Consider the following 23,640-nt stretch of genomic DNA (forward strand, 5'->3'; position numbering starts at 1 on the left):
GTTTGTTCATTTCTTTGCTTCTTCCCATAATTTAAAAAAAATGGGGGGAGGGAGAACTTAATATATGTGGAAAATAAGTTATATTATCGGTGAAAGAAAATATTAGGCAAAGCATAATTTCAAAATTACTAAGATTGTAATTATCTTACACCCTTCTTCCTCTTTATGACAGTTATGTGAAAGTTGGGTGGGCAAGTAAGAAAATGAAAGAAAGAACTAGACTCTAGTGACCAGGAATAAAAGGCCATTAAAAAGAAGATAGTAACTATTATGTAATAGAATCGCATAAAAAGGAAACTGACTATACTAGATTGCATTACAGTACAAGTCAAATCTTGTTTCTTTCTTTTGCTTACAGGAGATTGAACCTTGATGTTAGAGCAGTGGTTTATGTCTACTCTGACACTATTTCTCAGATTGCCCCCATTATGCCTTAATTTTTTCATTATACCTACCTCATTAGGGTTGCTGTGGTGGGAAGAAAAAAAATTGAAATGAGTCTGTGTACTTTGTGTGATTGATGAAAAATGAAAACAATCGTAATTTTCATGGAAAGAAGTAAGTATTTTCATACCAATAGGGTAAGTAAGTGTTGTTATCCTCATTTCACAGATGGGATCACTGAGACCCACAGGGGTTAAATAACTTAGTGACAAGGCTTATTACCTACTGAGCCAACTTTTGAACCCAAATCTTTCTATTATTTCAAGAGTCTGTGATCCTGTTCGTGGCTCTTACGCAGGCTTATGTATCAGAAATGGCTGAGGTTAGACACATATGGTTGCCCAGGCCTCACTCCCACTCCAGTCCTGTTGAATTTGAATCTCTGCTGGTTGAGACATAATAGTATTTTGGAAAAAAAATAACAGTTTTCATTCTAATGTACATTGTTGTTGGTTGAGAAATTATCCAGAACATCCTACTTACTTTCTTAAATAGCTTTATCATCATTTATGTGTAACTAACTCAGAGCTGTTAAGAGTATTTTTTAATAAATAGATTAAGCCAGAATTAGTTCACATTTATTTAAATATTTATTAAGCAAACCATCTTTAGATTAGTTTACATGATATTTGTGCATTGGAAACCAACTATTCATTTGTGACATAATTAAGTTCCTTATTAATGAATTCTTCCACTTGGACTATGTTTTATTTACCGGTGTGTTCATGGATGCCAGCATGATTTTTACATCAGTATATGGTACCATAACAGATTAATATTTGGGTTCCATTTAGTGGAAATTACAGTAGATTATAAACACATTTCTTAGCGTTTATAAAAACAACTGTACTCTTACCAAACAGTTGATATTAAGAATAGCAACAAAACATGGTAGTTCGTAAGCTGAGAATGTGGCATGTACAATTGATAAAATGTGAGTCAGGAGATTTAAATTTAAAGAGGTTCATCAAGAACTGCTCATTGTTTATAAGAGAGAAGGGGTGAGCCAAGGAGCATAGTCCCTGTGCATAGCATATTATTCCTGTACATGATTTCTTCCAGATTGTGGAACATCAGTGGGTCTCAACATTAGAACACCTGGAAGCTTTAAAAAGTACTGATGCCTCAGCCGCACACCCCAGATCAACCGAATCAGAATCTCTAGAGGCGAGTCTACATGGTTTGTATAATAGAGGCTTGGCACACAATACCACTTAAAGTAGCAAAGCAACATCTTAGAGTTCTTCTCTGAAATAAATACAAGTAAACTTAGACATGTAGCAGGGGACAGAGTTCTGGGCAGAAGCCATACAGGCTTCTGTCTGCCCTAAGCTATGGAGTCAAAATGTAAATAATTCAGCTAACTGAGTTCATGTCTAATTAGATGATTAAATGGATAATGATCCAAGATAAAATCCCCTGCAGTTCTGTGTTTTTTTGTGCGTTGTTAAAATTTTATACTGTGCTTGTAAAAATACACAGTGATAAAGATACCTGGTTAATTTTTCAAAAATCAGGATAAACTCAATCTTCTGAACCTAGCAAAGCATATTTGTAGACTATTCTTTGTGACTAGCAAACTGTATTCTTAGAAGAGTCCACCAAGGATTAGGATGCAAGTTTGTGACCACTCCTTTCCTATATACCTTAAGTAGCTCACAGAAGGTGGACACAGCCTTGGTTAATGCTTATTTGTGCCAGCTTTAAACAACTTTATTGTCCCAGAATCGGCATATGGGAATAAAAACCAGTAAACTAGTCAATCCTATGTTTTCATTTCAGAAAGTATAAAAACTTGGTGATAAATATATATTTCATATTTTCTACAGTCACTGCCAGATGTGCACAATTATTTCAGATGCTTTTGTTTATAGCAGTTCTAATAAGGTGGTAGAACTTCTGCTTAATACTGGCCTGTGCTTTTGACACTTCTTATGGTTGGCAAACTTTGTCTAGGAGTTGGTCAGTCTGAGGAGCTGCTCTCTCACAGAGCTAGATGAAATCTCAATACCCCAAAAGTCCACAATCTTTTACTGTTGGGCCCTGGGGTAATACATGATTGTTTTCAGGCAGAATAAGTAAGACTATCCCTTACTTTACAAGTTTTTGCCTGTCTCTGGGTGTAGATTCACAAAAAGTATTGTGACTATTGTGTGTTAGACAGAGTCAATATTTTCCTGGGGTCACAAAGACCTTTAAGGATGAAGGAAGACAAGAGGTTTTCTTACTCTGTTTTCCATGAAGAACAAATTTAAATATCTGATTTTATGTGGATGATTTGCAAGAAAATTTTTCTTGCCATAGGACTTTCACCAATGACTTTGTAATCCAACTAGAGCAGGTGACAGACATTTTTGAACCATGATAATTGGTACTGTTGCATATCATCTGTTCTTACTGATTCTGTGGCTAAAATAATGGCTAGTTCTCCAAAAAGAAGGGATATAGTGCAGAGTAATATATACATGATATACATATATATCATGGTATATATATATACCATGGTATATATATATATAGGTATAGTCGTGTCTTTACATGTATATATGTTAATGCTAGAAGGAACAGATACATTTTTCCTTTTAAAATTTCACGCAGCCTAATATTGCAAATAGAACAGTAGTTTCCATTTGAAATGTGCTAGGTTGAAGATGTCAGTATTCTCTGATATTCAGTGAATTGACAGAATTTTATGAGAAACTCGTTTCAAAACTATAAAATATGTGAAATAAAAACATTGGTTCAAGTAGAGGTGTTCCTAGTGAAACACTTTGTTTTCTCCTCAAAATGTATAAATAAGCTGTTTACTCCTTAGATTTTTGGAAAATTCATAAATTCAAGAACAGAGACATTTATGTGTAAGTTATGTGTTGCCTTGTCAAAAAGTTTGGTGAGTAACCCTATGTATTGTAAATAAATAGAACCTTCAGCCTTGTCAAAAAGTTTGGTAAGTAACCCTATGTATGGTAAATAAATAGAACCTTCAGAAAAGTTTGTCGACCTGGTGCAAAGTTTGGGATTCATTTAGCAGCTGTGATCATTAGAATAACTATTCTTGCAGGACTGTGTCAACCCTGGCAGAAATGGCAGATAGAAATGAACAGCAGTGACATCCTTTCAACAGAATCATTTTTGAGCCAGTAACTAACTTACTACTTCTAACAACTGTGAGCCATCTTGAAATTGCCACTGATTATTCAGTTAACCAGGAGCATCACTGCCAAACAGAACCAAGTGACAATTACATACTTCTTTGTCGTCTACAAAATAAGAGCAAATCAAGTATTTTCTTATGAATATGCTCTCTCATTTCAGATGAGAAAAATATCATTTCTTAGACCTCTATTAGGAAAGAACACTTTCAAAAACAGTCATCATTTCTTTAAAGAATTATAGGATAATAAACAATGGCTTTTCAGCATTTATGATGTGTCAGTGATAACCCAGGAGGAAAGGGGTGCAGACCTTGCATTCCAGGGTTACGTCTTCTGGGTTTCCATCCTTTACAGGTGGGTGTCCATGAATGTGGTGCGTTCCTCAGTCACTGAGCTGAAACCCTTGATGGCGTTCATCAGGTCCTCTTCATCCACATACTGAAAAATAAGCCAATCATCACTGGCTACATACTTGCTATCAATAGTATTTGCTATCGATTTATAGTTACATCAATTAAGTGTAAAAAGTAATAAGTATTAAAGGCTTAACATTTTATTCTCTACACCATGGTGGGGTCTAAAACAGACCTTGCCTTAAATTTCTCTTATTGGAAGGATCACATCACATGCACACATGAACTATAGACTAATTCAAAATGTATATGTGATTTGAGGGTTATATTGTGTCATATTTTAACCTAAGCCTCAGAAGCCTCAGTCTACTCATCTGTAGAGTGGGATGTGTGTGTGTACATATATATTTGATAAAAATAAATTAGCTGGGGGTATATATATATGTTTTTAGTGTGTATATATATATATATACACACTACACACTATACACTATATATATACACTATGTATACACTATACTATATATACACTATACTATATATACACTATATACTATATATACACTATATATACTATATATACACTATACACTATACTATATATATACACTGTATATACACTATATATACTATATATACTATATATACACTATATATACTATACACTATATACACTATACACTATATATACTATATATACACTATATATATACACTATGTACACTATATATACACTATATATATACTATATATACACTATACTATATATACACTATAGTATATATATACACTATATATATACTATATACACTATATATAGTATATATATACACTATATATATACTATATATATACACTATATATATGTATGTATGTATGTATATAGTATTTTTAGTAGAGATGGGGTTTCACCATGTTGGCCAGTCTGGTCTTGAACTCCTGACCTCAGGTGATCTGTATATATACATATATATACACACATATATATGGATTTAGTTCAAACAGTAAATGGAAGAGGCAGAATGCTAGCTATTTGTGCTCCATTTCTTCCCACTCTTGTGCTGTATTTTGTATTTATCAAATAGGGTTAGTAATGTTGGTTATAATGTTATAATAAACAGATAACTTGCCAAGTACTGGCACCTTCAAAAGCTTGTTATTGAGTCCCTTTGCACATTGCCCATTATTAGTACCATAAAAAGCAAGCAAAAATGACAATACAGTATAATAGTTACAAATAGGAGCTCTGTAGTCAGATGATGTTTTTAAGAACCCAAACCCATAAAAATAATTGCTAGCTGTGTAATCTCTCATTAAATCACTCATCTCTCTAAACCTCAGTTCTTTTTGTAAAAAATGAGGATGATAATAGAACCTACTTCCTACAGTTTGTGAAGATTAGATGTAATAATTCATCTGAACTTTCAATGTGTTATGTTGAATGTATAGCAATTGCTGTTTTGCATGTCAAAAATGATCAGTTAGCAATTCATTGTTTCAACCAAATATAATTATCCCTGCCTTTTAAAAACTTTAGATCTGAAATGGAATCATGTAGTTGAGGTTACAACAACATCAAACAGCCTGTGATTTTAAAATGCATATTATATATATGTATATATTATACAATCATTCTGAACAGGCCAGAAGGATGGTACTTTTTTTTAGTGTTAGGGAACCTGGGTCCAGCGAACTCCCTTTATTATTTGCTATTAGTCAAGAAAGGTTTCATGGAAGTCATCAACTTTTCAGTGAAGGAAAAGTGAGAACTTGGAGGAGAAAGATGAGAGCAAATCCAAAAACAGAAGCAGATGATTGAAAGAAGTGGAGGTGAATAATTTTACCCCAGAGGAGTAAACACAGGAGCTAACTTCCTAGCTGGTTATGTTTCTTTTCTTTTCTTTTCTTTCTCTCCCTCCCTCCCTTCCTTCCTTCTTTCCTTCCTTCCTTTCCTTCCTTCCTTCCTTCCTTCCTTCCTTCCTTCCTTCCTTCCTTCTTTCCTTCCTTCCTTCTTTCCTTCCTTCCTTCCTTTTTTTTTTTTTTTCAGAGTCTTGCCCTGTCACCCAGGCTGGAGTGCAGTGGCGCCATCTCAGCTCACTGCAACTTCTACCTCCCAGGTTCAAGCAATTCTCCTGCCTCAGCCTCCTGAGTAGCTGGGATTACAGGTGCGCACCACCACGCCCAGCTAATTTTTGTATTTTTGGTAGAGACGAGGTTTCACCATGTTGGTCAGGCTGGTCTCTATCTAACTCCGGACCTCGTGATCCGCCGACCTCGGCCTCCCAAAATGCTGGGATTACAGGTGTGAGCCACTGTGCCCGGCCTATCTGTTTATTTTCTAACAGGCCCAGTGGAATGGTAGGTATTGCAGCGGGCATCTAGGAAGTTAGCACAATGAAATTTGATGGTTGGCAAAAATTCTAGGATTTTTGTTATTGCAGCTGCTCGGAGACTGATAATAAATAGTATATCACGAAGAGGTTACCTTTCAAAGAGCCAATGATTTGTACCCACTGGACTGAAATTATGAAAGATGAAGCTTACAAATAGTAACACCCTCATTTGTCATCATTTCCTAAGGTTTTGGAAAGCAACCATGTTCACCTGTTGATACAAAATATTCTTTTTCCGTCTACCCATACACCAATAGGAAAAGGCAAAACAAAAAAAGTACCTTTTTGTTTTAGTAAAACAAGTGCTTGTATTTTATGCCTTGTTTTAGGCCCATTCCAATGTTTCCTGTCATCTTCTGCTCCAAGTGTATGAAGTATAACCTGTTTGCTGCTTATTTATTTATTTATTTTGAGATGGAGTCTCTGTCACCCAGGCTGGAGTGCAGTGGTGCGGTCTCGGCTCACTGCAACCTCCACCTCCTGGGTTCAAGCAATTCGCCTGCCTCAGCCTCCCTAGTAGCTGGGATTACAGGTGCCAACCACCACACCTGGCTAATTTTTCTATTTTTAGTACAGACAGGGTTTCACCATGTTGGCCAGGCTGGTCTCGAACTCCTGTCCTCAGGTGATCCGCCCACCTCGGCCTCCCCAAGTGCTGGGATTACAGGCATGAGCCACCACGCCTGGCCACTAAGCATTTATTTTTAAGCATCTATTGCATACCAGAAGAACAAGACAAAGTTTCTACCCTGCTTATCAAACAACTGAAGTAACATTAGTAAACCGGTTGTTACTACCTCACTGGGTAAGTGCTCAGAGGCGAGTGCCGTAGGGCAGCATTCGGTGAAGTACAGGCAGCTGTGTACCAATATTTTTTCTGGGATATTTAGCAAAGGCCCTGTATGAGGAAACCAACTCACCAGTCCACTGTTGTGGCCCATGATGGCTTCCCACAGTGAGTTGTCCATCAAGACTTTCTTGTCTTGAATGTCCATGAGCTGGCTGACACTGCGGTGAAGAGAACCCTGGGAGTAGGTTAGGCTGGTTTGGCTTTGACTCGGGATGCGCAGGACACATGCACTCCGGTTGCTGCGGATACTCACAGGTGTCCCAGACCGGGGAATTTTGGTATCGGCTAAACCCTGAGAAGGAAGTTGCTGTGAGTGTTTCACATATAAAGAATATGGGCTTGAAATATGACAGAGAATTGTGTCTCAAACATTGTCAGTGAAGGGAATGACTGTCTACTGACAATTGTCACATTGTCAATGAAGGGAACAACTGTCACCTACTGAGTTTAGCAGCTATGAGCACCCACAACATGGTGACCCTGGGTTTCTTGGTAAGAAGGATGAGATGATGAGCTAATACTTAAGTTAGGTGGCCAGTGTTTTTGGCACCTAGAGAGCTCATGCACTGGTGCTCTGGCTGTTGTTCCCTGTGGGGCAAGGGCTTGCTGCATTGCAAAGTGGTGGGGCAAGGCAGACAGATAATGGGTGAACAAGGTATCTTCTCCATACATGTCAGCACAGAGCCTCCCTCTTGAGAACACCCCTCCCCCAAAACAGCCAAAGATAACAATATTATTTCATGGTGGTCCACTATGTGAGCTCCGTTTGTCTTTCACTTTAAAAGTCCTGGATTTGTGTAGGGAAATTGACTCCTCCCTCCCTCATTTCTCATTCCATATTCCTCCTTTTCTTATAGGATTCCAGCCTCCAAATTACATCAGGTCTGATATTAACATCAGAGAGAAAAAGTCACTACATAATTTAGACCTAGAACGCGCCGTAAGATAAAATCTAGTTGCCCTAAATATCTGAGGGCTCTGATTTAGCTGGTCCAATCAATGAAATGTTTCTGCTTTTTCTTTTCTTTTCTTTTTTTTTTTTTTTTTTTGAGACAGAGTTTTGCTCTTTCGCCCAGGCTGGAGTGCAGTGGTGCAATCTCGGCTCACTGCAAGTTCCGCCTCCCGGGTTCACGCCATTCTCCTGCCTCAGCCTCCCGAGTAGCTGGGACTACAGGCGCCCGCCACCACGCTCGGCTAATTTTTGGTATTTTTAGTAGAGACGGGGTTTCACCGTGTTAGCCAGGATGGTCTCGATCTCCTGACCTTGTGATCCGCCCGCCTCGGCCTCCCAATTCTTTTCTTTTTTTAGTAGAGTTTTCACTCATGTTGTTCAGCTTTCCAAGGAATGGATATATGGAAGTCATCAATGATCTGTTCCTGCTTTTCACTGTGCAGTCAACACACCATGCAAAAGATCATGCATTCATGCAGCACACAGAGGTACCTCAAAGTGCATGGTGTAACTTTTTAGGGTGACATTGCTTGACACATCAGATATATCAGCCACAGAGTCAAACTGAGAACAAATGGCAGCATCAGTCCATGTTTGGAACAGTTTTAAACACATTCCTTGCATTTCTCCAATGACAGCATTATCATACCCATATTTAATACTGCTCTAATGTACATATATATCCTAGGATACATACCTGCATATGTATATATGTGTGTGTATATATACATATATATGTGAATATATATGTATGTGTATATATATATATATATAATGTATATGTAGAGAGAGAGAGAGAGAAAGTTGGGTTTTGCAACTAAAACTTCGTAGTGAGGCCGGGTGCGGTGGCTCATGCCTGTAATCCCAGCAATTTGGGAGGCCGAGACGGGTGGATCATTTGAGGTCAGGAGTTCAAGACCAACCTGGCCAACATGGTGAAACCCCCGTCTCTACTAAAAATACAAAAATTAGCCAGGCATGGTGGCGGGCGCCTGTAGTCCCAGCTACTCAGGAGGCTGAGGCAGGAGAATCGCTTGAACCCAGGAGGTGGAGGTTGCAGTGAGTCGAGATCATGCCACTGCACTCCAGTCTGGATGACAGAAGAAGACTCTGTCTCAAAAACAAACAAACAAATTAAAAAAAAAAACCCTTGGTGAGTGGAAATTAATTGATTAGTGTCTAAGGTAAGTACCACTGCCAGTATTTGTTTAGTATTGCAGGGAATGAAAGGATCTTCAAACCAGTAATTAAATAACAAGCAAAACTTAAACTTAGCTGTACTGTATACTGTATGGTCTTGAAAAATGATGAAATACAAAAGACACTCTCATTCCTTAGCACCTCTGCCTATTTCTCTCCATTCAGAGTATAGCCTAAAATCCTTTTGCCAGTTTGGGTCTGATGTTCAAAGGGTATCTTACCTGTTCACAAGACAGGGGTGCTTGGAAGAGGGTCATAGCAGCACTGAAACCAGAGCTTGTCAAATGAAGGGGAGAATGTGTGTGTGTGTGTGTGTGTGTGTGTGTGTGTCTGTGGGTGGGTGGGTGTTGCAGGGGCATAGCTCATTGACCTACTCAAGTGAAAAGACAGTCAATCTGGAAAACTGAGCAGGTGAATCTGGCTTGTTCCTATTCAGATTCTTCCCCTTGAGTGGATTCTTTCCCACCTGAGTAGATGAGGAGCCCACAGTCATCAACAAGGACTTCATTTTGCTCTACTAATACAAATTGTACTCTCTTTAGTTTGGCTAATTTTTGACAATGTCTCTCGTGGTCTCCAACTTTGTGAGAGCAGTTTGGTTTAAAAATATTTGTAAAAAGCAACAGAAGAAGACTTGCAAATACACACTGTCAACTGGATAGGATTAAATTATGATTCAACAGGCTCAGGGGAATTCCACTCGGTGCCCTGGTGTATCCCAGATTTCACTTCTGCTGAGACCTGCCTGCAATGAATGGCCTCCCTGCTGAGGATGAGCCAGTTCCCTGGGCCCAGAGCCCCTGGCAGCCAGCCAGTCCCTCTATGCCTTCCCATCCTCACACCTGACTCAGTCTTGGCCACTCAGTGAAAGAATCAGTTGGGTGCCACTGTGCATTTCTCTGATGGTAAAGGGTGTGCAGGAACAAGGTGTTTACATTCTTTTGTCTGCTTTTCTCAGCTGACGCCTAAGTCTGTCCCCAGAGGCGGCTTAGCCTGTGTGGTGTCAGGACTGCAAGGTCTAACCAGCACCCTCCCACCACCTATTTCTACTGGTTATCAAACAGTACACTGCATACAGGATTTGTATTATATTATTATTTCATTTTCAGCTGTTCTCAAATCTTGCTGTGCATCAGACTTTTTTTTTTTTTTTTTTTTTTTTTTTTGTGACAGAGTCTCGCTCTGTTGTCCAGGCTGGAGTACAGTGGCGTGATCTCGGTTCACTGCAAGCTCTGCCTCCTGGGTTCACACCATTCTCCTGCCTCAGCCTCCTGAGTAGCTGGGACTACAGACGCCCGCCACCACGCCTGGCTAATTTTTTTTGTATTTTTAGTAAAGATGGAGTTTCACCATGTTAGCCAGGATGGTCGCAATCTCCTGACCTCGTGATCTGCCTGCCTCAGCCTCCCAAAGTGCTGGGATTACAGGTGTGAGCCACCGCGCCCGGCCCAGACTTCTTGAGGTTCTGGTTAAAATGGCAGATTATTGAGTTTCTCCCTCAGAACTTCAGGTCCTGCTCCTCCTATGTGATGCTGATGCAGATAGTTCATGGTCCTCACTTTGACAAAACGAAGCTTAACAAGACTCATTAAAACCCTGAGCAATGGGGTTATATCCAGAGTAACATAACATCTCCACAAGAATGATGGGAGTGTCTTCTGGTCACTAAGTTAACCAAGTAAGGAAGACAGTGTTCCTCCTCATGGAGGATTCTGACACAGAGGTGCCTGCCTGTAGGGACTGGGTCAAAGGACAGGAGAAAGTATCACTGAAATGAGTTCTGGACATTGCTGGTATGTGGGTACGCTTTCCTGTAACCGCACCTCACATTATACAGTAGATGTGCCTAGCAGTGCTTGGGAACCTCCCTTTCACCACTCCATGCGCTCCATAGACCCTAGTTTCAATTTAGCTCATCTCCCAGGCTAAACAGATCTCTCCTGCCTTCTTCTCTCTTCCACTGCCTTCTTCTCTCTTCCACTGCCTTCCTCCAGCAGCAGTGCACCTTCTAGGAACATGGGCTCCTTAAAGAAAGTTATTCTTTAACAAGGAAAAATTTTGAAGTATCTGCTCTTCAGTGAGAATCTCCTAATGACTATTCACTGAACAGGAGCAAACAGCCCATAGTTCGAAGTGATCACTCGACATTCATTCATTCAACAAACATTCGTGGAGTGCCTATGATATGCCAGGCACTGTTCTGGGTCCCGGGGCACATACAACAGGAAGAGGCCCATAAGATCACTGATCCTGGGAGCTTACCTTCTATTTCAGGAGTCAGACAAACATATCTGACTTAGTGTTATGTGATAAATGCTATAGAAAAGAAAAGAAGTGGGTTAAGGGGCTAGGAAATTTTACATAGAATGGGAGGTGACATTTGTGCAGAGACGTGAATGAAGCAAGAGTGTGAGCCACCCAAGGAGCAGCAGCAGTAATGGCCCTGTGGTTACAGCTTGTCTGATGGGCTCAGGGAGGAAGGAGGCTCCGAGGAGGATGAGTGAGAAGAGGAGTGGGGCAGATGTGACTAGAGAGCCAAGGCCCTGATGGTGTTGGGCAGTGCCTTCTTTGCTTCTCCACCACCACATCATTGTCCCATTGCTACTTCCCACAAAAACTACAAACCGTGGATCTCAGAGGGCCCACTGCCCTTTTGTGCTCCCAACACTCCTGCTACTTAGGTCTGATCCAGCTACATTGGGGCTTAACCAGTGGTCATTCATTGCTGAGTGCTGGAAAAGTGAAGAGATCTGGAAGGCAGACGGTGCTGCTGTGTTCACTCACTGCTGTTTTTTTAAATGTTGAAGTGTAAGCAGCTTGACCAGGCTTCTGTGCTTAATTTTAGTACTGCCTAGGGTAGCCACTAGCTAATATAGAACCTTAGTGCAAACTGGAAAAAAGGTACCTCCTCAGGGAGATGTAGCCCTGTGGGCGCCCAGCTTTGGTGAACAGATGGGTACCTGGTGAGGATTAGAAAACGCAGCCTTTCCTCCTGCAGGTAGACATAGCCCCACACCAGACTGCACCATGGAATTAAATCACCTTTTACCCTTCAATGAGTGCTCTGGGCAATGACTGTCCTGTAATACCAAGTGATGGGGTCCTCTCCCACTAGACCTTTACTGGACCTCCTATTTTGGGAGTGAGAGGTCTATAGCTAAGAGGAGCCATCCATCCTCTGTGGCACAGGGTGTCAGGACCAGAGGACAGACCGAGCACCACTAGCACTGTAGCCCCTTCCTCCCCATCTCCCCCTTTTAATGTTCATTCCCTGCCACCAAATTACACAGTAATACAACCTATAATTTCCCCAGGTAATGTCAACATACAACTCTTCTCCACCAGGCCCTGGCTTACAATTACAGGGCAGAAATACTCATCCCTAGTTACACATTAAAATCAGTTTTGGAGTGAAAAAAAATACCAATCTTCAGGCCCTACTCAAGACCAAGGATATGAGAATTTCTCGGATGAAGTCCAGGCAGTGATATTTTTTAAAGCTTTCCAGGTGATTCTAATGTGCAGCCAAAGTTGAGAAAGCTGTTCTAGGGTTAGCCTCTCTTGGTCCCCACACTTAGTGAAACATAACTTACATCTAATTCCTTGTTACCATGACTATGACACATTTTTCTCAGAAGGAAAACAAGTATTCTAGTCCAGTGATAGGGAAATGGGGCCACACCTCTACAAACATACCATATGGTTTTCCCCCGGTGGGTAAACATTCAATGGAGACATCCTCTTCTGAAGAGGTACCAAGGGAGGTCTTTCTCTGATATATGGCTCTTTGTGGATTTTTCTTTGTAGTATCAGGGACAGAAAAATGGCCAACAAGATCAAGCCCAGCATCGCCATTAACACTATGAACCACAGCTCGCTGTAGAACTCTGTGCTTTTGCTCCGCGATCCCTTCTTTTCCCCAGACGTTGTTAGGACCAAGCCTGCAAAACCCAGAGAAAGAAAGGGGAAATGTTATTTCAGAAAGCAATTTTGTCATCTCCGGCCCTGCTATTTGATAGTAAATTAGAGAGGAGTTGAAAGCAGTTTGTCTCTTACTGCTTGTTTGCACTTGTGTGTAGCCTGGGGTAATGGTTCAGCGGGTTGCTGGGTTATAACGAGATGCTTACAGCCCTTGAGAGGCCTTGCTGACACTTCTGGCACTGCTGCTCAGGTTGGAAATCACCACTGTCTTGACAAATCCCTAGGAAAGATGGGAGTGTGGGGAGCAATTTTTAGAAGAGGTTACCAAAGTAACCTTGAGGGTCACCTGTTTCATAGCTGTGTGTCCTGGGAGCAAAGTCCTTGCTTGGGTTCTCATGAGGGACTGGGACCCTTACTATTACTGCTGCAGAGTCACAAACAAAATCACTCCTTGGAGATCTGAGGTGTACTTGCTTCATGCAACAGTCCAATTCCTGATACTTCGTGCAAACTGGATTTTGAAGCATCAGATTCCATTTTCCATTATGATATTAACAGCCTGTGTTTGATACCATGTTGTCTTTACATGGCCTCTCTGTTAAAGAGCAAAGCTCTGCAAACCATCACCCAAATGCACCGGGAAAGCTTCCTATGGAAAGAAATCTTCTAGCACTGGAGCCACTTACCTTTGCTTGGCGTTCACACATTGAGAGTTCAGTTGATGTGAGTCTCTGCACATGAGGTTAGTATTAATAAAAGTAGCTCACGTTTAACAAGAATGTACCTGGTGCCAGGTCCTATGCTTAGAGCTTTACAGGGATGAAGGGTGGGTAGGATTATTTTTATTTATTTATTTATTTATTTATTTTTTGAGATGGAGTCTTGCTCTGTCACCCAGGTTGGAGTGCAGTGGTGTGATCTCTGCTCACTGCAACCTCTGCCTCTTGGGTTCAAGTGATTCTCCTGCCTCAGCCTCCCAAGTAGCTGGGATTACAGGTATGTGCCACTACGCCTGGCTAATTTTTGTATTTTTAGTAGAGATGGGGTTTCACCATGTTGGCCAGGATGGTCTCAATCTCACGACCTCGTGATCCGCCTGCCTCGGCCTTCCAACATGCTGGGATTACAGGCATGAGCCACTGCACCCAGCCAGGCAGGTTTATTAAGTCTTGTGGGGAAGATAGGAGAGAGGCTGACAAGAATCATGCAGGATAGGCGAAGGCAGTGAAATTATGTTGTCAGCTTGGCAAGCTAAGCAGGGGTGCGGCAGGGGTGGGGGTGGGGTGGCCAGAGATCTGCTCCCATCCAGCCACTGCTGGGGCCAGCACAGAAACCTGTGGCCACAGTGGCCACACAGGCTGGTGTGGAGCTGTGAGCCAGAGAGCTGCTCATCTAAATCTAATACCTACAGCCAGGTCAGAAGAACAAGCAGACACAACTGCAAAGCCCACTCACTCACTGGACAAATCTCCCCCTTTTCAGCACCTCTAGAACTCCATGGGCCTGCGTGGTACTTCACACTCACACTTGCAGGGAAAGACTTAAAGGAAAAAAGTTCAGAACTGGGGTGAAACTATTAAAGGCAGGAACAGACGGTGACTAAAACTAAACTTTGAACTCCGTAAGAGGAGGGATATTACTTTGCCAACCCTAACTCTGCTGCCGATCAGCTCTGTGATTAAATGTTGGACTCTGACCTTTGCTTCTCATCTCTAAAATAAAGGGTTGAGTCAACACTCCAATCAAGCTCCAGCAGGTCAAAATTCCCCTAATTAGGAACCAATGTGTGTTGTTTGATTAAAAACAAACCAGCCTAGGTTGCACACTAAAAGAGTTGTTTCCTCTGTGTGTGGCACAGAGAGAAAATAACTTGTTGGCTGTAACTCCAGAAACTGATCTGATGGGCCCAGTGGGCCCCTTGCTCCACAGCACGCAGGGGAAGGGAGGGCAGCCTGCCCGAGGGAAGCCTCAAAAGGGAAATAGCCCTTAGAACAGTCAGAGGAAAATGAGGTCTCTGCCACTCTCCTGCTTGGAGGCTGCCTTCAGGCAAGGGAACAGGAGTGTTTTTAAAAGTTACATCATAAAAATTAGAACTGACGATGGATATTAGTTGGGCAGCACATCTTGGAATCTGCCAGAGCATTGCACAGTCCTCAGAGTTCTTTCCCTCTGCTCTACCCAAAGCCCGGCCTCCAGACACAGTGGAAACCTCAATTCGTATTCATGAGCCAACGGGGGATTTCTCCTTTTTATGAAGACCTCGAGATCAGGATGGTGTCCCTTTATCCCTTCCCGTCTTTCTGAAGTACCCCTTCACCTAAGGGACTCTACCTGTGCATCACATGGGAGGTTCACTGTCAGGGGTTGAAACTCTGGTGGCTGGGCCTCAGATCCAAAGAAAACCGAAACCACAGCCAGTGTCAGAGTAAATCCGTCTCTGTTGATGGCCTGCCTCCAGGAACAACACACTTCCCATTCACCAAGGAAACTAGACTGGCAGGGCTTAGAAGGCGAGCAACCTTGGTTTTCCGGCATCACTCAACACATGGTTCTGAGCCCTGTGTCAGAATCACTGGACAGGACTTATTTAAAGAGCAGATTCTGAGCCTCCTTGAGTCTGAATCTCTGCCAGAGGTCCGGGAAACTATAATAAACAAGCACACTGAGGTGATTCCTATGCGTACTTAACTTGGCAAACCATTGCAAAGAAAAAGTCCCAGGCCAGAAGTCAATAGAAAATCTGTGTTGGTGTTCTTATCCTAGTAAGAAGCTAGCAGAGCATTCCTGGATAAATTCCTGTGTCCCTTATACCTCCACTTGTCCACTTGGGGAAATATTGGAGTTGCTAACAGAATACTAAATGAGATCTGTTCTATCCTACCACTGCTATTAAATGAAATAAGCCATATGAGAAGAATTAAGTGTTGTAGGAAATTTTATATGACATCCAGACATGTAAAGTTTGGAAACATAGAATAATATGTTATTTTTACAAATTGAAACTATCCTTGACAATAATATATATGTTTTATCATGTATGAGACTCTGTCTCAAAAAAATTAAAAAAAATTTTTTTTTTAAAATTGTGTTTCAGAAATTTTGGACATGTTTATTTTTCAAAAAAAAAACTCTATACAAGCAAATTTGATATATCATTAATTACTGGAATTTAAAATAGGATATCAATCCCAAATCTGTTTTAGTAGAAAAGATTTGGCATTTCTCTAATTTGCTTTTATAAAGTATCACAAATTTAGATTCAGAGACTATGAGTAAAACTCAATTTAAAAGATGCTCCTTAAAAATTAAAATTGTACCCGTTGAGCTAAATTACTTGATATCAACAGTCAATCATAATCTTTTATGGAGAATAAAAGACACTTTCCAAATTTATCATTCTAGGCTTTGAAAATCCAGAATATTAACATTATGATCAACATGAATTGGCTGAATATTTTCTTTCTTCTTCTGATCTCTCCTCTAACTTCCTCTGTAAATCACCTTTATGCACACGAAGTCATACAATTCTTTATTGACAGGGTTTGTGGTTAGGAGAAAAATTTAGTTTGAGCTCTCTGGTCTTTTCCATATTTACAATTCAATATTTGGCATTTTAAGAGTACATTCTGGCCAGGTGCAGTGGCTCACGCCTGTAATTCCAACACTTTGGGAGGCCAAGGTGGGTGGATCACCTGTGGTCAGGAGTTCGAGACCTCCCTGGCCAACAAAGTGAAACCCCATCTCTACTGTAAATACAAGAATCAGCCAGGCGTGGTGACATACACTTGTAGTCCCAGCTACTCAGGAGGCTGAGGCAGGAGAATCGCTTGAACCTGGAGCTAGAGGCTGCAGTGAGCTGAGATTGCACCACTGCACTCCAGCCTGGGCAACAGAGTAAGACTCTGTCTCAAAAAAAAAAAAAAAAAAAAAAAAAAAAAAAGAGTGTATTGTAACTCCTTGCCTGATATAAGTTCTATGAGGACTTTCTAAAAAATTTCTGGCTGGGCACAGTGGCTCATGCCTGTAATCCTAGCACTTTGGGAGGCCAAGGCAGGCAGATCACGAGGTCAGGAGATCCAGACCAGCCTGGCTAACAAGGTGAAACCATGTCTCTACTAAAAATACAAAAAGTTAGCCAGGTGTGGTGGCCCGTGCCTGTAATCCCAGCTACTCGGGAGGCTGAGGCAGGAGAATCGCTTGAACCCAGGAGGTGGAGGTTTCAGTGAGCCAAGATTGCACCACTGCACTCCAGCCTGAGTGACAGAGCAAGACTCCGTCTCAAAAAAAAAAAAAAAAAAAAAAACAAAAAAAACTCTGACAACACTTGGCACAATTTCTTCTGCATAGTCTATGCTAATACATTAGGACTCCAAGTATGTATAAACAAACATATGTGTGTTTCTTGAGGAAAATGAATAGGTGCTACACCAAGTATAATATGAGTTGTTTACCAAGTCCAGTAGAGGTATCATATTGGATCAACGGCGTCTTAACACTTCCTTGGTCAGTCGTGCAGATGACCTGGAAAAAGAAGGCTAGACAAAAGGAAGAACTGGTAAATGACTTGTTCATTCAACACCTACAAATAGGGCACATGCTTTTAAAAGAGCAATGCATCATAGCATGAAAAATACGATTCCAGAGCAAGTTATGATGTTTTATATAATATTCAAAATTATTTCTAATTTTAAAATGTTTAAGAAAAAAAGCTATCATTAGTGTAATAATAGCCTATCCATAAGTAATAGAGCTAAGGAAAATTAGAGCTTATACAGCAAAAGAAAAGAACATCAGATGAGTAAAGGATAATACACAAAGCGCATCTTGTTCTGCACATGGTTTAAATCCTTCCTTTAAAATTTACAGGTGTACTTTCCACTAAATGACCTAGAGTTTCTTACTGAACAGGAGAGCTCAAAAGGGATCCTAGAAATCACATGGTCTAAATTGCTCTTCCAATGGCCAGGAACCTGAGGGAAGTGACCCTTGCAAGGTCACACAGATGGTTATAGGCCTGGCCAGGTAGAACCTGTGTCTCCCAACCATCAGGCCACCTTCCCTTCCCAACGAGCTGCCCAGGTCACCATGAACTGTAACAATGAACATGCGTAGCTGAATCTTTGTAAAAATGTTATTAAGTTTCTATTACTATACATGCAATGCTGGAGCTCACTGCTTACCTCTACCTTACAGCCAAAATAAAATACTCATTAATCAATTCATTATATAGTAAGCATTGGTCCTGTGAGCATGCGGATCACTATAAAATACTTAGCACCTTGTAAAGCATTTTCTCATTTCAATTTAAAAACAAGGCAAGGAGAAAAGGGACGTGTAAGTAAACAGGAAGAAGGAACTCCATTTTAGAGGGACAAGATTGTTCTTTCAGGGGCTGATATCAAGCAAGGTTAAGGTAACCCCTTATTCAGGTCCTCATGAGTTGGAGATAGTTATTTCCTGATAGGGCTCTGTTTGGAGACTGGAGATACAGCAAGAAAATCTATGAAGTCTCTAGAAGTGTATTATTTTAGGGTAGTCATTGACTATGTATGGGTGCTATTTCTTTTGTGAACCCAACTGGCCCTTGGGTCTTATCCCTTCCTGGGGACCCTCCAGTCCTGTGGAGGCAGCACTGTCCCCTTGAACTGCATTATAACTGCTGTGCTGTCAAGCTGCAAATGGGAAGGAAAGAAAACCTTATTTATCCTGAGCAGTAACTTTTCCACAAGAAGGGGGCACTTAAACCAAGACATTTTAATGGTGAGCATCTGCTGGTCAGCTTTCAGATTTAGCATCCTGTAAAGCTGGGGAACAGAGCGCCTTCCACACTGAGAAACAGGAGTCAGAAACTAACTTTTGTCCGCCGTTCTCGGTATGTAGAGGGTGGTGTCGAAGCCGCTGTACATGCGTCGCCCTCCATCGGTTAACACGTACTCCTTCAGTTGGCCGTTCAGGAGGAAGGTGTCACTCCAGTTCACACACACCACAGACAAATTGCTGTCCACCGAAAATGGGGCTCGGTACTGAGGCACTGTGGGGAGAAAGTTGTATGTTCTGAAAAGGGTAACCTCTTTGAAGGGGTGCAGGTGTGCGCTTTAAAAAAAAAATATGAGCAAAATCAAACCGAACCAATCCAAACAAAAAAAAAAAAAAAGAAAACCAACATTGCTAGAATCCTTCACTTTTTCCTCAGTATTACGAAACAACCAGTATCAGGGGTGAAAAGAAAACCAATGGGAACATGTGTGAAATGCTTTCTCAGCAACTTTATGCCTGCTTTAAGAAAAATCGATAGAGAGTGGTGTTTTATAAATAAAACTATTAACATACAATGGATCTGCTCACCAGCATAACCCAGGAGCTCAAATTTTGTTGCATTTTCCCTCTTTTTAACAGGTAAAGTATCCTTAATACTATTAAGTACAGTAGATAGCTATTTTTCATATCAAATCAATATTTATTGCCACAAAGCCCCAAGGACTAGATGAAGTTAATATATTTTTTTCTCCAAACCAAACTGCTTAGATGGTGAATTATGTCCTTTTGGCACCCATTTATTGTTAAAGCTTTTTCTCAAACCGTTAGTTTGTTTTCTAAGATAGTTAAAAAGCCTTGCAAACAGCAATTCAAGTATAATAATTCATGGCCCTGACTAATCAATCAATAGCATAGTACATTAGTATATAATCAAGCTCAGTTCTCCTAAGTATTATATCACATATAGAAGCAACTTTGTGTGCATTTCACAGGCACATTCTCTTTTGATTTTTCAGTTCCTTACTAAAACAAAAAGAAAACCCTTAACTGGGGCTCACCTTTTAAATGAATAATTTTTGTGGAAACAAATGAAGGGATACCATATCATCTTGTCAAGTCAGAAGAGATTTATTTCATGAGATCTTATTTTCTACAAAATAATAAATATATTTGTAAAAACATTAAGATTCACCTATATATCAAATTGGCTTTTAAGAAAAGAAAGGAGTGAGTAGTGAGACTAAATTGAATCTGATTCTTTTTCTTTAAAAAACAATCCATCTATTTCTGATGTTAGGAAATATAACAAAGTAAGGAATAATTATGCTTTTGTAATTGTAACATTCAACCATAAAGACACAGTTGATTGTTATCTTTCAAAATAAGATATTTTCATAAAGCCATAAGAAAAATTTTCTGCAAACACCAAAACAAGAGTTATCAAGCCCTCTTTAAATCTCCATGCTTTTCCAACATTGATTCTGTCTGATATCACAAGGAATGCTCTATTGTTATTTGTCTATGACTTCTCTCCATCACCTTAGTTCAGTAGATTTTCACTTTTTCCCTATATCATAACAGCACAGATAAAGAAACAGCTTGTAACTAGCAAGAAAATAGAAAGATAGGAGTCTTGTTTGTCCTGTAGGGTTTGGAGACCTTCCTGAGGAAAAAGAGTAAGCAATTAAAACAATCAAGAATAATGAGTTTACAAATCCTCCCCAAGGAAGACTGAAAAAGCTGTAAGAACCACTACGCTCCTAGCTTTTGACATACTTTATCTCATTTAATCCTCAAAATAATCCTGTAAAGATTGATTCCTAATTTTTGAGGTGAGAAAACTCAGGTTCAGAGAGGTCAAATATCTTGCTCTATGTCAGTGGCTGGTAGGAGACCAAGGAGCTGAACCTAGGCTTGCTTAAATTAAGGCCCATGCTACTTTGTTATAATCGGTACACATTCGTTGAAAGGAACAGAATTTACCAGTTCACCCTATGGGTGCTCTCCAGTGGTGTGCTGAAGTTGGCTCACCCCAACTGTTAAATATTCAGGAATTTTGTGAGTCATTGTTAAATCCGGCCACTACTAAAAATTAAATTATATAAACTTAAATAAATTATATTAAAACAAAGCTTATAAATACTCCAAATTCATAACTTTTTATTACCGTCTGTGTGCTCGAGGTCATTTACATCCACTCTATCTGGCTGGTGGAAATATTATATAATGATACGCTACAACTCATCCCTTCCTAACTCTGTTCAGTGCTGTCATGTTGGTCACTTGAAAGCAGTAATGGGGGTAGTCACACCATGGAAACTGATAAGCACTTCAAATCAGGCCATTTTTCCCTCAAGCAGGCCAGCTGTTAAACATTTACACCTCACCTCTCTCTCCACTGAAGGGGGATTCAAGCAGAGGGAACTAAATGTGTTGTTAGGCTTCTTCTCCAGACCCGTTGCTGAGTGTACATGTGATCACATCTATATAAAACTGCATATTCTATTTTTAAATTATTATGGTTACTATTTTGAGTTGGACTCTTGCTCTGTCGCCCAGGCTAGAGTGCAGTGGCGCTATCTCGGCTCACTGCAACCTCCGCCTCCCAGGTTCAAGTGATTCTCACTACTCGGCCTCCCAAGTAGCTGAGATTACAGGTGTGTGCCACCACACTCAGCTAATTTTTTTGGATTTTTAGTAGAGATGGAGTTTCACCATGTTGGCCAGGCTCGTCTCAAACTCCTGACATCAAGTGATCTGCCTACCTCTGCCTCCCAAAGTGCTGAGATTACAGGCGTGAGACACCACACCAGGCCCCAAATTATTTTCTGGTTTGTATTCTCTGGTGCATGTTTTCATGCTCCCAGTATTTATAATGAGCTAAAAGTAGCATAAGTGGTATTTTAGAACCTGTATCATAGTCATTTCTTGTATTTTTCCGTAACTATTGACCCAGTAGTGGATTAAGGGAATCTCTTCTCCTATGGTGCTAGTCCAAGTTTAAGCTGCTTCTCCAATATAAAAAAACACAAATAAATAAAATCCTTTTTATTTTTCTTAAAGACCAAGTCTTGCTCTGTTGCCAAGGTTGGAGTGCAGTGACATGATCATAGCTCACTGCAGCCTTGACTTTCAGGACTCAAGCAATCCTCCTGCCTCAGTCTTCTGAGTAGCTGGGACTACAGGTGCATGTCACCATACCTGGCTATTTAAAAAAAAATTTTGTAGAGATGGGTGTCTTGATATGTTGCCCAGGCTGGTCTTGAACTCTTAGTCTCAAGCAATCCTCCCCCACTGGCCTCCCAAAGTGCTGGGATTACAAGCATGAGCCAGCATGCCTGGCCACAGGAAGAAAATCTTAAATCAGTTCACTTTGTTCTTCCAAGCATAAGAAAAAAAAAATTCTGGCAAAAGCTAAGCTTCATGACTCAAAAGGGAATTGGTTATAAATTACAAAGCTCACCTAGCTGTTCTCTGGCTTTCTGGCCACATCAACCAAAAAACTGCAACATTTAGCAAAATTGGCTTCTGGATGTAGTGCGAAGGAGATTACAAAATCAGACAGCACACATTAAGAATCATTACAGTTTGCTTTGAATATAGTATGGGTGACAAAAAATGCTGACTGAGCAGTGTCAACAATAAACATGCAGTGTTAGGTGCACTCGCTTATTCATTAAACAACATTTATTGGAATCTAAGATACTGTGCCCAGTGCTGGAGATGAAAATGGAGAAAGTGAGGACTAAAGGAAGCATAGCTTGAAGGGGAAAGTTGCAAGCTCTGTCTGGGGCCTGTCCAATGTAAGCTGGTTATGAGAAATTCAGAGGGAGATGTCTGTGAGGAAGCTGGGTGGAGGGGTATACACTTCAAAACAGAGCACTTGGCTAGAAGGTGACCACTGGAGTTTGGCTTTTGGAACCAAAGTCTTGGAGCAGATGAACTCGCCTGATGAGGGAGGAGGAAAGGAGGGAGGAGAGAAAGGGCAAGGGGACACAGTTAAAATGTTTAGGATTAAGATTTGGGCAGTGGAAGAAGATCAACCAACAAAGTTGACTGAAAATGAAAATCCAAAGAAGTAGAGAAGAAACCAGGAGAGGGCTGTAATGAAAATGAGGGTAAACCACTTTTTAAAAAAGGATTGAACATTGAAAGTTCGGTTGCGTTGAATGCTACTGGAAAGTCAGTGAAGGTGACTCCTGGAGATACATGCCTTCTGGATATATCAGTATGGAGGCCAAGGGCAAACTTAGAAAGGGATTTTCATCCAGTGCTGAGGAAGTTAAAGAGTAAGTGGAAGAGAGGAGATGGGCAAAGCATTTGCAGACTGTTCCTCAGGAAAGTTTTGCTGTCAGAGAGAGTAGAGTCCACATCACTGCAGGGGAAGAGGAGCTTGTTTGCTTTAACATTAGAAGGGTAGAAGGAACTTTGAATCAAATGAGATACACAGAAAGATTAAGGAGAGAGAAGGGATGGTGAGTAATGAAGTGGATGAAATTCACTGCACGGGAGGCAGGTTTATTTCAGACGGAAGAAGGACCACCCTTTCCTTGTCACTGACAGCAATGGGGTATATGCAGGTAGCTTTGTCTGCAGTGGGAAGTGGAGCAAATTA

At 40.7% G+C, this 23,640-nt stretch overlaps 1 protein-coding gene and 1 non-coding gene across 2 annotated transcripts in view; both read right to left on the reverse strand.

Moving 5' to 3' along the window:
* Window positions 1–88: 88 nt before the first annotated feature.
* Window positions 89–23,640, reverse strand: part of USH2A (usherin) — an 843,890-nt gene continuing 820,338 nt past the window's right edge. The window contains exons 69-73 of the mRNA XM_031015607.3: window positions 19,123–19,299; window positions 17,720–17,803; window positions 13,044–13,288; window positions 7,266–7,487; window positions 89–4,037 (exon numbers count right to left, since the gene is read on the reverse strand). Of these exons, the coding sequence (XP_030871467.3) occupies window positions 3,948–4,037; window positions 7,266–7,487; window positions 13,044–13,288; window positions 17,720–17,803; window positions 19,123–19,299 (818 nt within the window). The 3' untranslated portion in view covers window positions 89–3,947. The remainder of the gene's footprint in view (window positions 4,038–7,265; window positions 7,488–13,043; window positions 13,289–17,719; window positions 17,804–19,122; window positions 19,300–23,640) is intronic.
* On the reverse strand, window positions 8,477–8,568 carry LOC115932304 (small nucleolar RNA SNORD116). Its single transcript, XR_004068595.1, has one exon. It is a non-coding gene; the product is annotated as a small nucleolar RNA SNORD116 (small nucleolar RNA).

Source organism: Gorilla gorilla, chromosome 1, assembly GCF_029281585.2.
Source record: "Gorilla gorilla gorilla isolate KB3781 chromosome 1, NHGRI_mGorGor1-v2.1_pri, whole genome shotgun sequence".
NCBI classification, from domain to species: domain Eukaryota; kingdom Metazoa; phylum Chordata; class Mammalia; order Primates; family Hominidae; genus Gorilla; species Gorilla gorilla.